We start from the raw sequence: 15,455 nt of genomic DNA, 5'->3' as shown, positions 1-15,455 counted from the left end.
GCGCAGTCGCCGGGCTTGAATTAGGCGCCATCGGGCTTGGTAGTAGCCCTGCTGCTCCCTGATTGGCAGCTCCCTGGCCCGGCGCCAGCCTATTGGGAGGCCTGTTTACGCCGAATGAGTGGCACGAGCTCCCGGCCGCGGAGGGCCGCGCGGCCAATCAACGCACGGGCTGCTCCGGGCTGAGTGGCACGAGCTTATTAGTATGCAGGGCCCGTGGCTCGCCGCGCCGGGCTGCAGGTTTGAGAGCCGCTCTGGATGGGCTCGCTAGAGTCGTTGTTGTGGAAGCGGTGCATTTACAGTGCAACAGTCAGCACATTGAAAATACCAATAGGAATACAAAACAAAGTCACATTTACTGGTTTAATTGTATTGCATTCAATTGTATCCAGGAAACAACCTCCAGTAAGTAACTGAAATTGCTTTCATTTTTTTTTTGTTTTTTTATTTTTATTATTATTTTATTTTTATTTTGGCTTTGGGGATTTACAATTTTTTTTAGTAAGAGAAATTCAGGGTTGCGATGTTAAGTATATATCTTCCCTTTTAAAAAATCCGTTATAATGTCGAACAGGCTTTTTTTTTTAATGGACTATATATAATAGCGATTTTTTTCCCCTCTGAAAAATCTTATCGATCGGTTTAAAATTCCCCCCGTAATGCGTCCTTGCTTTGCTCTGAGCGCTTGTTGTCTCGATCGACACCCAGCATTAAAAATAAATAATCGCGACAGGACAGGGACCGCCAGGCTGCGTCCGGCGAAAGCCGCGCGGGCAGCTCCGGCTAGACAGTCGGCGAGGTTCCCGACGCAGCCAACGCGCTCCCGGCTCTGGCGGCACCACGAATGAACCCCAATTGTTTGCACCCCCGCCCCCCACGCTGCTCCCCTCCCCCGAGCGGCCTTGGGTCAGCTCCGCCCGGTCGCTCCGCGGCGCCGGGAACCGGCTGGCTCGCGCTGGCCGAGGCGGCCGAGCCGCCTACCAGAGGGGCTTGCCGGCCGCCAGCCGCGTGCGGGGCGAGGGACCGGGCGGAGAGGGGTAACGGCGAGGTTTGTGGGGGTTCTCTTTCCAGAGCCTAATTCATTTCTGGACATTTCAGAAAAAATTTTTCTGGGGCGGCTGATTGTGGCGGAGGGGGCCAAGCGAGGCCAGCGAAGAGTGGTTTTCTCACCGAGCGCATTCCGGGCGGCGCGCAGGGCTCAGACCACCACCCCCGAGGCGGCATCTGCGGGCGGGTGCGCTCTGGGGTGCGGGGGCCCGGAGCGGCCACGGGCCTCAGTCCTCTCCTGGCGGGAGTAGGGTGGGTGTCGGGCGCGACCGTTTCGCAGGGAGCGGGTTCTACGGCGGCGCCCGAGCAGCACGCGCCGGGTGTGCTCGGGGCCCAGCCCAGCCTGCAGGCCCCACAGCGCCAGCGCACCGGGAGACGGCGCCGGAGGATGCGGGCGGCAGAAGCAAAGGGAGGGTTTTCCGTGTTTAAATTAAAACCGAAGCAAAACCGAAGGAGCCGCTCCCACAATCCTGGAGCGCTCGAGCCATGCGCAGAGACTGGCGACTCCTGGGATCGCGCCGCGGAGTCCTGGGGAGGACCCAGCGTTTCGAGGTTCGACTCTTTCCAAAATACCCTTGTCAGCGATTTTCCAGCCGGCGCGGGGGCCCCTGGCTTGCCACCGCTTTCGCTCGGTGTCCTTTCCAAGTCCGACCCGACGCGGGCTGCGGTCTCTCGGCGCTGGGGGGAGGGGGCTCGGAGCCCTGGGATTCGCAGATGGCGGCACCTGGGATCCGAGACTTCGGGCCCAGGCGGCGGCGGCCGCGCGTCGCCGCCCCGCTCCCTGCCGGGCTCGTGCTCCGCAGGCCCCCGGGAGCCGCTCTCTGGCGGACTGGGAGGCGCGGCGCGGCCTCTTCCCCAGAGCCAAGAACACAAAGGAAAGCCCCTCCGACCTGGTAAGAATCTCCGCGGCACGGAGGGGCGACAACAGCCCATCCCTTTCCGAGTCAAAGTCTGGAGAGCTGGTGGGGAAGGATCGATCTGGCCCACAGAAGGTGAAGATTAAAGCTGTTGCTGGTAGCCAAGCCCGCGTCCCGAGAATCGAGAGCAACTCCTTTTCTCGACAATTTTGGAATTTCTTATTGGAAAAAAGAAACCCCACAAAACAAAAGCATAGTATACGCGGTTTCCCGGAGGCCGCTGGGAAGCCCCCCACCCCCCGTGCGCGCAGCCGCGGGCCTCCGGCGCCTTTGAAGCCGCAGGTTCTCGACCTCCCTCCCCTCCTTCTTTCCCTTTGTCCCGCCCCGTGCCCCCCGGCTCGCAGCTCGCTGCTGCCCGGAGGCCCTAAGCCCCACGCGGGCAGCCCCTCCCTCCCCTGACCCCAGCGCGGGCAGCCCCCTCGCCCGGCGCTCTCCCGGTCCTGAGGCCAGGCGTTCGCTCTGTAGGCCCGAGCGGCGGCGAGCTGAGTGATTTGTTAGACCGGGGTAGAGAGCTGAAGATCCCTAGAGAGGAGGAAGCCCAAAACCCCTTTGTAGGAAGTTGAGAGACAAAGAGAACTCTTTGTGTGGGTCCCGTTTATTTACAATGCAAAAGCTCTCCGAATAAATATTAAAAAGCTTATCAGCTGAGCAAATATGTATTCGCTTAATACATTATGTTTTCGGTTATAGATTAAATCAAACACAAAACAGTCTGCAAATAAGACGTGTAGAACCTGTAGCATTAAATATAGTAATTTTAAATAGTATTCACAAAATGGAAAACATCTTAATCGCTTTGTTGTCACGGTGGGACGACTAAAAAAAAAAAAATCCGAAGACTTTCTGCAAAGTTCACAGTTAAGAATATTGAGCCTGCCCATCTCCCTTTTGTTCGAAGTGATATCAAACGTTAAAACAATGCAGACTGAGGAAATGAGAAATGTGCAAAATGAAAGAGGTCCACGCGGGCGCACAGCTGTTCAGTTTATGTTGCTTGCTTCGTCGTTTAATACTCAGCGTCTGAAATTGTCTCCAATTTCGCCTCGGAGTGGACTCTCCGCGTTGGGTGGGGGTGGAAGAGAAGGGAGGTGGGGGACATTACAAGTGACTCAGCCGAGAGGTGGAGGTGGACGACGGAGGCCAGGGGTCCGCTGGGACCTGGGCATTGACGAAGGTTGCCCTGGGCCGGGCCAGTTGTCCGCGGCCCTGCGGCCGAGCCCGGCGTCGCAAACCCCACGTCCCCGGGCCGTGCGGAGAACGGCCTCGGCTCAGCGAGCGACCTAGGGCAGGCGCCGAAGGGAGAAATTCCGTGGCCGATTTGGGGCGTTGAGGAAGAACAATTTCTGACTCTCAAAGAGGCCCCCACCAAACCCCCAATTCGCAGAGGAAGATCCTGGGCGAATTTCACCGGGGGGCGGGGTGATTGTTTGAACCTCGCTAGGAAGCTCCCGGACGGCCGGCCGGGCACTGCGGCGTGGCGGCTCAGGTGACGCCGCCGGCGGACGTAGACCCCTGGGGCTCCGGGAGCTGGCCCAGGGTCCGAGCTCGGCATTGCGGGGTGGGGGCTTGGTCCCGTTAGGGCTGTGGCAGGGTGGGGGGGGGGGGGAGGAGCGGCGGGTTCAAAAGAATGGACCAAAAGACGCATGGGGGGGATGGGAGAGGGGAAAAAAAGGAAGGTTATAAAAAAAAAAAAACTCTTGAGTTACAATCAATAAAATTACTCGCTTAATTAGCATGGTTATTCGGTTAAGCAGAATGCAGTAAAAGCTGGACCTCGGAATGGAGAGAGAAGAAAAAAGCTAGCGTGGACCCCAGGCCTTTCCTCAGAGACACCTTTGGGCAGCGGGGGAGGGGAGAGGGTGTGCGTGTGTGTGTGTGTGTGTGTGTGTGTGTGTGTGTGTGTTTGCGTGATGGCTTCGCAGATTTGGGTTTTTATCACCCAACGGAGCCAGCAGCCTTTCGCCGCGGCGCCCTCGCCGCAGGGACCCGCGAAGGGGAAGCGGCGAGCGGTACGGCCGGGTTCCCTCAGGCTCCTCCGGACCGAGCGTGGCCGGGATGGTGCGTGTGCGCGGGGGAGATCGGGTGGCCCACGCGCGCGCGTGCAGCGGGAAGACGCGCGGGGCGCTCGGGGCCCGGCCGCCCGTCCTGGCGGGACTCGGGCCGGAGGGGTGAAAAGGGTGGCAGGCGGACGGGCGGGGGCGGGGACCCCCGGGCGAGCCGAACCCCCAAGTCACCTAGTCTCCTCTGCTTGTCTCCGCAGACTATGGATCCGCACGGCGGCCGCCGGCTCGGCACGCGGCCGCCCGCCGAGGAGCCCAGTCCGCCCGCGTGCTGACCGGCCCCGCCGCCGCCGCCGCCGCCGCGGGTGACCCCAGACACCGCCTCCTCCGCGCCGCCTGCGCGCCGCCTGCGCGCCGAGCCGCCCCCGGGCCCCGGCCGTGCTGCTCCCGGGAGGCGGCGGCTGGCCGGGGCCGGGGCCCGGCATGGATGGCCGCGACTTCGCACCGCCGCCTCATCTGCTGTCGGAGCGCGGAAGCCTGGGCCACCGCAGCGCCGCCGCCGCCGCGCGCCTCGCCCCGCCCGGGCCCGCCGCGCAGCCCCCCGCTCACTTCCAGCCCGGAAAGTACTTCCCGTCGCCGCTGCCCATGGCTTCGCACACAGGTCAGTGCCAGCCGGGCGGGCGCGGGAGAGGAGACCCTGCCGCGAGGTGGGCACGGTCGAGGGTCGGATGGGAGCCTGCCCCTCCTCTCTCGGAGCGTTTGCGGAGAAGCCTTCGGTTTCATTTCCCTGCTCCGGCACCGGTGGCGGCCCGCGCGTCCTGCGGGGGCCCCCCGAGCCGGATCATCGCGGTTTAGAGCGCCCTTCCCCGGGGTCCCCCAGGGTCTCGGAGGGGCAGACCCGGAGCCGGCTAAAAATAAAGCCTTTCCCCTCCTGCACCCTCCCCCACCCCTTCCTGCCGAAGAACTAAATTCCGCGGAAACCTCATTTCTGCATTTTGCATTCACATCCTTAAGACATTCCGGGGCTGGGACAACGAGGCCACTTTTCTGCGGGAACAAAAACGGCTGTTGTGACTTGGGGAGGGGAGTGCCGCGGCCTCTCGGATTAGGGCGGTGTGTGCGCGGGGTGAGCGTTAATAGGGACTGCTGGTGTAAGACGAGCAAATCCTGTTTCTATATAAAGCCTTGAAGTGTCAGGGCGAGAATGGGTTTGCAGGGGATGCATTTGCTTTAACAAGTGCCTCTGGTATCCTGCTAAAGCCGGACAAAGCGTGGCCAGATCGTGGCCCAGCCTCTCGGCCTGCGCTCTGGGGGAGGGCAACGCCGGCGCCGGCTCGGCTGGGGGCGGCGCGGGGGCCGCCGCCGGATTTCGGTGCAGGCGAGTTCGCAGATTTGCTCCAAGAGAAGAGAGCTGGGGCCTCCCTGCACTCCAGTCCTCTCCCGGGAAAGAGCTGTTCCTTGGCAGAGCTGACCCAAATCTCCAGAACGGTCCCCCTCTGGGGTGGCTTCGATACTACTTGTCGAGCCAGGTCAGAGGAGAAGCAGGGCCAGGCAGAGGGTGGCAAAGGGGCCTCTACCTCGCCGAGACCCTGGAGGTCACTGGCCAGCGCCGGCTGAGCTTGCAGGAAGCCAGAGTGGCTGCGCGTTTGGGGACCCGCTGGTCACCCTGGAAGGTTGGCTTGCTTTTGTTTACAGTTTGTTCTAAACATTAGAAATGTTGTTTGCCTCTTTTTTTTGTTGTTGTTGTTGTTAATTTGGCAGTAACAGTTATTATTGCTAGCTTGATGAACTGTGAATACTAATAAAATTATATCTGCTTTAATGGGATTACAATTAGTGTGTGGATTAAAACGGATGGCAGAGTCAGGCTAGAAGGGAAAATGTCAGAAGGGAGGGCAGTCAGAAAGAAAAACATAAATTTCCTAAAAAGAAAAAAAATAACGAGAAATTGCTTAATTACTAATGGGCTTTTAGCATTTACAACATGAGATTCAAAAAGTTAGAGCAAGCTGGGAGTGGAGGGGCTGGACTCAGCCCTCTCCTGGAATCAGTGCTTCGCCCGTGTTTCCTGTTCCAGGGCGAGCCTTCTGCAAGGGTGCTTTTTTCCTCTGCCTCGCTCTTCCCTCTTCCTTGCTTTTTTCCTCTTATAGATTTATAACTCAAAAGAGCAAAAGCACTTGCCTGGGCAATCGGTGATTTTAAATATCTGTCCTTACTGTCCCTGTGCTTGTCTCTCCTGCTTCTGCATTGGAGATGCTGCCTGCCCAGCTCAGCTCACACTGAGGGGCTGTGGTTGGGGGCTTGTAGTAGCTGTAGGGACAGTGCCATAGCGTCCCTAGTCTTTTTTGGATGCATCACCCCCCCCCATGCCATATGCCATGCTCACTAGCCTGGAGGGTAACAGAAACGAGGGTTCAGAAGAGCCCCTGACACCAAGGCTGTCCCAGTAGTGCACAGACAGGCTGGGGCCATGCCCTCCTGGGGGCAGTGGGGGGCGGGGGGGCATGGCCAGGCTGGATTCCCCATCAGTTTAAGTCACTGCTGCCTCCCTCGTCCCTATTCAACAGCCCACAGCCCTCGGCAGATCCTGGTCAGCCGCCATTTCTGCTTTCTGCTCTCATATCCAGATGCAGGCACCACCAGGCCAGGTGGGAACATGGTCTGGGTGACCCGAACCATTGTCTTGCTCATTCCAAGTTTGACCACGTGGTTTTTGGATCATAGGCCATGGAGGGACTGGAGAAATCAGGTGGGCGCTGGCCTGGTCTGTGTCCTTGACCCAGACCCTACTCACCTTCCCCATATGCAGGGTGCTCTAGAGCGCACTGGAGGTCCCCAGGGCACCCTCAGGGGGCAACTGGGGGCTCACACGTCCACTGCTCCTGGAGGCTGCTTCCACCTCCCCGGGGGACCAGAGAGACCTATTGTGCCTAGAGTTGTTCAACCCGTTTGTGACTGGAAGGCTGGCCTTGAGAGCGTCCAGCTAGAACATCTGCCGCTGAAAGGCTTTTGAAATTGCTGAAAGCCAGGATCTTGTATTGGTTTTAAAATTTAGCTACATCAATTAAAAAAAAAAAAAAGAATTATACCTCAGACTACTTTGCTTTGGTCTCTATCTATATATGATCGAGTTTAAAAGGGAAAAAGTATAATTAAAAAATTTTTTTTTTGCATCTCGTGTGCGGATTTCAAAATGGCCAGTTTGGCGGACTTTCTTCCCATTTCCGTGATGGCCTCAGGTCCATAAGCCAGGCTGCAGCAGCCCAGCCTACCCCTCCCTCCACTGACTACCCTGCTGAAAGGAAAATTGCACCGAGCTTCTTCCTATTTGTCCAGCTCTAACACGGGAGTAGGATCCAGCTACCGGAGATCGAGTCCCTGGCTTCTGAGGATTCCTCGCCTTGGCTCAGCCCCCCAGCCTGGGCCAAGGGTCTCCCTCCCTGCGCTCCTCCAGTGCTGCCCCCACCCAGCGCTTTCATAATGTCAGCTTGAAGGACCCCGATGGGATGTTGGGCTCCAGGGCTTCTCCCATTGTTTTTCTCAAAATGAAAGTGCGGATAGCTTTATCATCGGGCTGTAGGGTTTTATGGTAAAGTGCTGTTCTGGTAACCTTGTCACCAAAAGGTGCAATTAGAATGTTTGGAATCATTATTTTTAGAGCAGTGTTAGATTTTGTCTCTAATACAGATGGTCCGGAGGCAAAGCTGTGAAATCTAGGGGGGAAAAAATGAAAATCAACAACACACCAGCCCAAGATTTTTCATCAGTGCTACTGCCTGGAGCGATTGGGGATCGCGCCTCTCCTCGGAGGGAGCGCGTCTAGTAGGAGGCAGCCCTGCCTGGGAGAAGCCGGGTCCCTGCCCCCTCTTGCAGCCGGTCAGCTACAGCTACTGCCCTTCATCCTTTTCTGTGTGTCGCCCTTGGGGCCAAAGGAGAATCACTGGGTCTCCGCCCAAGGAAGGCAGAGGTTTCGACTATGTGACTGCGGGTGGGTTCTCCTCTCCGCCCCTTCTGTTGGCTTCTTTGGCGTGTAAATGGCCCGACCTGGAAGCCAGGTGCCCTGGGCCTGTGGTTGTTGTTGGGAGTATACAGGGCGGCAGGTTCCTTCTGGTGGGAGAATCACAAACTTCTCTCCTGCTAAAAGTGTTTCTGATCCTTAATCTCAAAAAGAAAAAGAAAAATGCAGTGTGTAGGGGGGATAATTTTCCTGATGTAAAAAGACCCCATCAAAGGATCCCCCTCCGTTCTCATGTGATATTTTTTCGTATAGGAAAAAAATTACAATTTCGTAAATACCTCATTAACTCAATGACACGATGGAGTGTTTCAGCAACCGTTACCAACATTAAGTAGGTGTGAAAAGAGTTACTTTCCGAAGACTCTACCCATCCTGCTCTGTAAGTGACAGAAGCAAACATCAAAGCCACGGCCGCCCTGTGGAGCCCAGAATCCGGCGGCCGCGTGGACCGGCCAGGCTGCGGCCGCCTCACCCACCCCAACGAAGCCATTTTTGGAATGTGGGTTTTTTCTCAGTGGGGCTTGTACTGCCCCCATGTCTGATTATTCCTACAGGGATATTCCTATAGGAATATCCAGGTCACGTGAGCACTAAGGCAAATTAGCCAGCGAGGCAGGGAGTGGCCTTGTGCGGATCCCTCATCACCCCCAAATGCTCCCGTTTATTCTTAGAAATCTCCCTCGTCTGCTGTGAGACTGGGTTCAACAGCCCGCACAGACAGGACAAAACGCACAGGAGGCTGTTAGAATAACATGGAGGGAGCTAAAAATACCCCTCAGAAACACACATAAAAAAGCCAAATCCAACAACAGAACGAGCTAAAAATATTCCAGGCTTTGGCAAAGAGCACAGAGTTAAATAAATTATACAAGAGCCATTCATGGGAGCAAGTTGACTTTCTCTCTTACGGGAACTTGGTTCAAGCTAATAAAAATAATAATTTACTGGCCACTGAGCTTTGCTTGAGTTTAGATTTAATTGGTGGGGCTTCTGGCGTTTGTCACTTCTTGGCGATTAGTGGGCTTGCCCTGGCCTGGGGTAGGATAGGGAGGGGGTGCTGAGTCTGGGTCCCTGGAAGCAGGGACAGGGTTCCCCTCCCCCCACCCCACTCGAGGAGCAGGGCCTGGGTACAAGGGCAGGATGCCCAGGAGGCCAGAGAAGAAGGGAGGCTACAGGGGAGTGGTCAGGGAAGGCAGAAAAGGGACAGGCAAGGCGCCGCTATTTTAATTTGATAAATGATCGTACACCTTTAAGAGTGTGTTTTAACAATCAAGATACACTCCAGCAAGTTGATAGGATGTTCGCTGTCAACTTACATATGTCATCAGCGCGGGCTGTGAGCATAAATAATGTGCGAGAGTGTGCGGGATGCGCTGCAGCCTCTCCGGGAGCCCAGCAGGTAGCACCCCTGTCTCTCCTGCGGTCTGGAGGCAGCTGCCAGAGGAGGAAAGGCATTGGGGAACTTCAGGCCAGGTCTTTCCTCTCTGGGGAGTTCCCAGGTCTCCTCACCAAAATAAGAGCTCCAGACAGTTTGCTCAGGGAAGCCACTGCGGGTGTGATCTGAGGCTGGAATCCAATATTGGCTGGTGTCTTTTCAGGGAGCAGATGTCTTAAGTTCAGCCATTTCCCAGGAATGTCAGACTTCCACCTTGGGATTAGGGTCAGGGTAACCTCCTTTGCTGTCTCTGCTTATTTGCTTGCTCTTGATGGGATGCCCACCCCACCCCCTGAAATCCCAGCAGGCCCTCCCAACTCCCAAAGGACTACAGTTCCCAGAATGCCCCTGGTCTAGCTCCAGGGTCTGAGCCTGGGACCGGCTGTAAGCTGGGAATTCCCAAGCTCAGATAGAGTTCAGCCAGTGCCACTGGGAATGAGTGCTTTCTGGGTGGAAGGGGCCCTTGGTCACCACCCCCAGGGCCCCCTTGCCCTTTCTTCTGAAAGAGGCCTCTGGGGGCCCCTCACCCCGCCTGCCCTCTTCCCTACCATAAATATCTGAATATAGGCCCCCAAAGATGGGAGCTGCCCCTCTACCCCAGGGACCCTGTGCAGCAGGGCGGGCAGCTGCCTTGATTGGCGTGGCCAGAGTCTCAGGGGGATTCCCACCAGTTGCCCTGATCTCAGCCCTTTGCTCAGGGCTTTCTCAGAGGGGCCCTGCACACACTGGCCAGAGGTCAGCATGGAAGGGATTTGGGGACTCCACCTGGGTGGCCTCAGGGCTGATCTCTGCCTAGAGAATCCAACAAGAAAGTCCTGCACAGCCTTTGGAGCGTTGCCTCTCTTCCCAGCCTCACGTCACCAGGCGGCAGTAGCCCTGTCAATGCCATATTGACCAGCATCCACCTTGGATGACTTCTGATGACTAGAAACCATCCCCCCAGGGCAGAGGTGCTGCCTTAGCCCCTCGGAAGGGGGGCCGTCATCACCCATCCAGAGAAAGTTCTCACTCGGGCCACTACCAGCAGCCTTTTGGAAAGGTGGGTGCCCCTTGGAAAGGCCATCCTCGGAGGTCTTTGCTGGGCCTTGTGCCAGAGCTCTCGAGCTGATGCCAGAGCTTCAGGTGCAGCACCCACTGTTTGGCAGTAGGTGACTCGCACTGCTGCACTCCACCTGCCTCACCCGCCAGGGGACAGCTCTCTCGGGGTTCCTTGATCCCTATTAACCTCTAGGGCCTTCTTTCTCCCACCAAAGATTCAAGATTAAAAGCAAACAACAAGATCACAACCAGCATGCACTGTCTAGAACACATCCCTGCAGCTCCGGGCTGTGCCAAGGAAGATTCGGGCCTTGCAGCCTGTGCTCAGGGGCCGCTGCTCCGTCTCGGCTTTGACGCCCTGCCCGCTGACGTTTTTATGGGATAATATACCGTTTAGATCACGCAGGCCTATTTGTCAGTGGGCCGCCCCTGTTTGTTGTAATATATAATATTACTGCCTCCTGTGGCCCTGCCAGCAGCTGCCACCAGAGAATGGGGACCAGTCGGTGGGAACTGGGTGAGGGATTGGAAGCGGGGGGCACAGGGTGGGAGTTGCCCCAGCCCCACATAGGGGCTTGGTGTGGGTTTGCAGCAGGCTGAGGGCCTGGTGGGGAGGCATCCAGTGCCCAAGCAGGGAGCCAGCCGGGCTGGCATCCGAGGGCTGCTGCAGCTGTCCAGACGATTAGGTTCCAGATTGGATCAGCCAGGAAGCTTTTTTTTTTTTTTTTTCATTCTGACCTAGAGCTGGGGCAGAGGAGGAGGAGGGAATGAACAGGTGGGTTGGGTTCCCTGCCCCCTCGCCCCTCCCCCCAGGGCCCCCAACAAAGAGTCCAGTGTCTTTAGATCCGAAGACGTTTGACGCTGGGGAAGGGGGACCCACTGTGTGCCTGGAACCAAAAGGAAAGTTACAGCAGTCCTGCTTCATCCAAGTGCAGGGACTTGGTTTCCAGTAGAAATTACCAGAAATTCAGGGGAGGGGCAGAGGATGCCTGTGCTGCCGAGGGAGGCCCCTGCGCGGCAGACTGGGGTCCCCCAGGGTGGCCTGGGGCTGTCTTTTGGGGGCACCCCGCCAAGTGAGAAAGAATCATCAGCTACATTTAAGTGGTGGTTTATGGACTAAACCACCTTCTGCCATCTCCTTGGGAAGAGGCAGTCTTGGCTCTATCCCTTTCCTCCTCCTTCAGGGAAGCCAAGGCCTTTCTTCCTTGGGACTTTGTTCTCAAAGGCAGTTCTGGGGAGGACACCATGGCCCCAACATCACACAGTCAGGCCAGGAAGGGCCCCCTACCCTCAAGGCAGGCGTGCTGGGAGCCCAGCTGGATGGGGGTGAAGAGAAGGAAGGTTGGGCACAGCGGGATGAGACCCTAGGGGCAGGACCCAGGGTGGGGATGTGCTGATGCGGGTGGGGAAGGAGCCAGGCTGCTGTCCACCAGCTTCTCAGGGCAGCTCCATGTGGCAGGCTTCAGCTTAGCACCAGCCTTGCTGCCTGGCCCTGCTTGTGTACCCTTTGGGGGCAGAGGCACAGACCATGTCGTCGTCCCCACAGGCTCGCCAGCACGTTAACTGGCTGAGCTCACACATGCATGGACACGCATCACACCTGCTCACGTGTGCTCTCACCCTGAGGCATGTCCTTACACTCACACGTGCTCACACTCACACACACACACTCACTCACAGACACAATGGGCCTTCAAGGAATCACATCCCAGTTGGCCTGGGGGAGAGCCAGTGGGCCCAGTGATCAGAATGTGTGTTCTGGTCTGTCTCCACTTCCCACCTCCTGCTCCATCCTGCAGCTCCTGGCCAGCTGCCGGAGGTGGAGCCTAAAGGTCCCCAGTGACCTTAGATGGCAGATTCAGAGCCTGACAGGCTGGGCTTGATGCTGGTGAGCTGCCTGCCCCTGCTTCAGCCCCCTCCTTCCCTCTGTCACCATGGAACCCATCTTCTGGTTTCCACTGAACTGGAGCTGGTCCTTTCCCAGCACCTGCCCCAGGCTTCTTCCAGTGAAGCTGTTCAGTTCAGTTCAGTCGCTCAGTTGTGTCCGATTCTCTGCCACCCCATGGACTGCAGCACTCCAGGCTTCCCTGTCCATCACCAACTCCCAGAGTTTGCTCAAAATCATGTCTCTTGAATCGGTGATGCCATCCCACCAACTCATCGTCCATCGTCCCCTTCTCCTCCCACCTTCAATCTTTCCCAGTGTCAGTCTTTTCCAATGAGTCAGTTCTTCGCATCAGGTGGCCAAAGTATTGCAGTTTCAGTTTCATCAGTCCTTCCAGTGAATATTCAGAACTGATTTCCTTTAGGATCGACTGGTTGGATCTCCTTGCAGTTCAGGGGACTCTCAAGAATCTTCTCCAACAACACAGTTCAAAAGCATCAGTTCTTCGGCGCTCAGCCTTCTTTATAGTCCAACTCTCACATCCGTACATGACTCCTGGAAAAACCATAGCTTTGAAAAAGTCATGTCTCTGTTGAGCCCATGCCCAGTTCCTCTAGGAGGTGCCGGTCAGCTTCCCTGCCCTGCCCCGCCCCGACCTGCAAGTCAGTCCCAAGCCTATCTGAGTCTTCAGCCCTGATTCTCTTTCCCTCCAGGTCTCCCTTCCCCAAGCATCCCCCGCACACCTTAGGCCAGCTCCCACCCTCTACTCTTGTCATTCCACTGTCCCCAAGCATTCCCAGTACTCAGCATCTATGCCCAGCCACGAACAGGCTCCGGCCGCCTGTGCGCCCCTCTTTGCTGCCTCAAGTACCTTCTCTGCCCCGTTCCCCTGCCCCTCTTGGAATCTTCCCACCTGGGCAGCCCCCACAGTCACCAAGGCGCAGATCCCCGTGACCTCTGGCCCTAACCGCCCTTGGCAGTCTCTCTCACCAGGCCTCGCAGCAGCCCGGTCCTCCTCCACACGGAGCCACCTTCCCTGAGGGACGGCAGGGTCCTGAGTCAGGGTGTCTCTGCCTTCCATCCCTCTGTTTCTCCGGAGCTGGGCCTGGCCGTCATGGGCCTCCCTCCCTGCAGGACGGCTGGGGCGAGAGGGGGTACGCGTGTCTGTGCACACAGGCAAAGCACGCACCTGCCTTTAGACATGGAGAGAGTGCTGTTCGGTTTTTTCCTACCAGTGTGCCGCCACACTGGAAAATCGAGACGATAACGCTCTGGGAGAACCTCGTTTGGAAGAGAAGGGCAGGAAACACAGGAGTCTGGATTGGCCCTGGTCTCTACACTGAAAACCGCCCCATACCTGACCACACATGGAGACAGTCACGCTGGCAGTGTCTCCAGCCTGCGTGGCCACCTCGCAGGGACCAGATCAGCGTCTCCTCACCTTCCAGAAGCGTCATCTGCAGAAGCTCCCAGACTGTGTCTTAAAAAGGTCTCAGAGCCAAACAGATTGGCAGAAAGGGCAGTCCCCTCCTTCTTAGCGCCATACTCGGTGGCAGGGGGCAAGAGCGTGGCAGGGAGTGGTCCACTGGGCAGTACAGCCCAGCGTCATCTGTATGGCACCCGGGCTGGCCCCTGGGTGCACATGTGAGGTTGGGCTGTGGAGAGAAGGGGCCGGTGGGGATGGAACAAGGCTCAGGAAGGGGGCCGTCCCTGCAGAGACTCCCCTGCCCTGTCCTGCTGCAGCAAAGGAGGGACCTGATGGAGCAAAAGCTGGGCACGGGGTAGGGCCACTTCCTGTCTATCTCTTGACCGGCCCCCGGCACCCTCTGCAGGTGCCTCTCATCATCCACAGGAGGTTCTGTGTGTGATGGGGCATCTATGATAGATCAGAGGGTAGAAGCCAGTGGCCTCACCTAGGCCCTAAGGCCTGGGGGGTCAGGAAGGACACTTGCTGCGGAGAGCTGCCCCCTCCCCTCCCCTCTATGGTGGCTGTTTGGGTGACTGAGTAGACAAGAACTGGGGGGTCAACCAACAAAAGAAAAATAAGGGCTCAGGAGACATGAGGGAGCAGGGCTGTGGCCCCTCACCCTCTGCTCCGCGTGCTTCCCTGGCCGGCAGGTGTGGCAGTGAGGGGCTGTGGGCACTGGAGCGTTGTATCGCCAGGTGGGGCCCCCACGCTGCACCACTCTTTCTCACAGCATTTATGCACCAGGAGGCCTCAGAGCTGCTCCAGGTTCTCAGCCTCAGCGCCCAGCCTGGCAGGAGCGCGTGGCTGCTTGGGGCTGGTGGCAGTTAGTGGGACCCGCTGCCTGCACGTCTCCTGGAGGCTCTTTCCCACAGGCCCTGCTTCTCCAGATCCTGGTGGCTTCTCCTTGCCCCAGGCAGCTCTCACTCGGTGGGGTACCAGCCCTGACGCCTCCTCTCATCACCCCATATAGGGTCCTGGCGGCCGGCAGGCAGGATTCAGGACCCAGGCTCAGACACGGATGCAGTGAGGACAGGACCGGGCTATTGCCCGCAGCACCTCCTGGCCTCGGCAGCACCACGCGGAAGGGTGCCACCAGATCCCTCTGTCCCTGGCCCATGGGCACAGTCCTCCTCGGCCTGCACAGGATGCAGGTGAGGGAGCCGGACCTGGGGTCCCCCAGGGCTTGCCGGTCTGCCCAATGGGGCAGCTGCCCTGTCCAGATGACCTGCCACATGTCTGGCCAGCGGGTCACTTGAGGGCAGTTTGCCTGAAGCCAGTCCCTTTTTCAAGACATTTTGCATCCCTTTGGGTCTCCTAAAAATAAGCTTTTAATTTGTTTTAAATTAATATTAATATGAAAGCTCAATTAAATTGTAATGCATCTTTAGGCGAACTCTTAAAAAGCCCTTAACAAGTGTGAATACAGGTAAAATCAAGAAAAGTTGGAAGGTACACACAAGCAGCAGCATCTTTCTACCTGTCAAAAGTCTGCTCCAAGATACAGGCCAGTGAGATGGTCCCAAGCAGCCATGAGGCCAGTGTGGGTCACCGAGAGGCCCGAGGGCCATTGTTGAAGGCCTGGGTGCCTGGGCAGCCTGCGGCTTCCTTGGATGCCAGGGTGAGGATGGGTGACTCTGCACACCGTGGTCA

General features: G+C 57.5%; 2 protein-coding genes across 8 annotated transcripts in view; one reads left to right on the top strand and one right to left on the bottom strand.

Annotated features, from left to right (window-relative positions):
- The first annotated feature begins 207 nt into the window (after positions 1 to 207).
- The window catches only part of BAHCC1 (BAH domain and coiled-coil containing 1), a 60,439-nt gene continuing 45,191 nt past the window's right edge, over positions 208 to 15,455 (top strand). For 2 of the 7 annotated variants that reach the window (XM_043905236.1, XM_043905232.1), the window contains exons 1-2: positions 208 to 402; positions 4,222 to 4,622. In XM_043905236.1, the coding sequence (XP_043761171.1) occupies positions 4,445 to 4,622 (178 nt within the window). In that variant the 5' untranslated portion in view covers positions 208 to 402; positions 4,222 to 4,444. Of the gene's footprint in view, positions 403 to 880; positions 1,046 to 1,093; positions 1,597 to 4,221; positions 5,635 to 15,455 lie in introns of those variants that run through there. The other 5 variants (XM_043905238.1, XM_043905237.1, XM_043905234.1 and 2 more) reach the window with 4 other exon arrangements.
- On the bottom strand, positions 3,060 to 4,446 carry LOC122693262 (basic proline-rich protein-like). Its single transcript, XM_043900803.1, has 4 exons — positions 4,196 to 4,446; positions 3,906 to 4,106; positions 3,370 to 3,542; positions 3,060 to 3,241 (listed from the first exon to the last, which is right to left on the bottom strand). Exons 1-4 carry the CDS (start codon positions 4,444 to 4,446, stop codon positions 3,060 to 3,062), a joined length of 807 nt encoding a protein of 268 aa, XP_043756738.1.

The sequence above is a fragment of the Cervus elaphus genome, chromosome 5, assembly GCF_910594005.1.
Source record: "Cervus elaphus chromosome 5, mCerEla1.1, whole genome shotgun sequence".
Taxonomy (NCBI): domain Eukaryota; kingdom Metazoa; phylum Chordata; class Mammalia; order Artiodactyla; family Cervidae; genus Cervus; species Cervus elaphus.
Note: the sequence above shows the minus strand (reverse complement) of the source record. Positions and strands in the feature narration are given on the sequence as shown.

Bases quoted from the DNA above. Each gene is read 5' to 3' on its own strand.
- LOC122693262 (XM_043900803.1), bottom strand. From the start codon at position 4,446: ATGCCGGGCCCCGGCCCCGGCCAGCCGCCGCCTCCCGGGAGCAGCACG. The intron at 3,543-3,905 runs GTTGGGTGATAA...ACCCTGCCACAG, and splicing joins GGCGAAAGGCTGCTGGCTCC to CCCTAACGGGACCAAGCCCC. The intron at 3,242-3,369 runs GTGAAATTCGCC...CGCCTGCCCTAG, and splicing joins AACAATCACCCCGCCCCCCG to GTCGCTCGCTGAGCCGAGGC.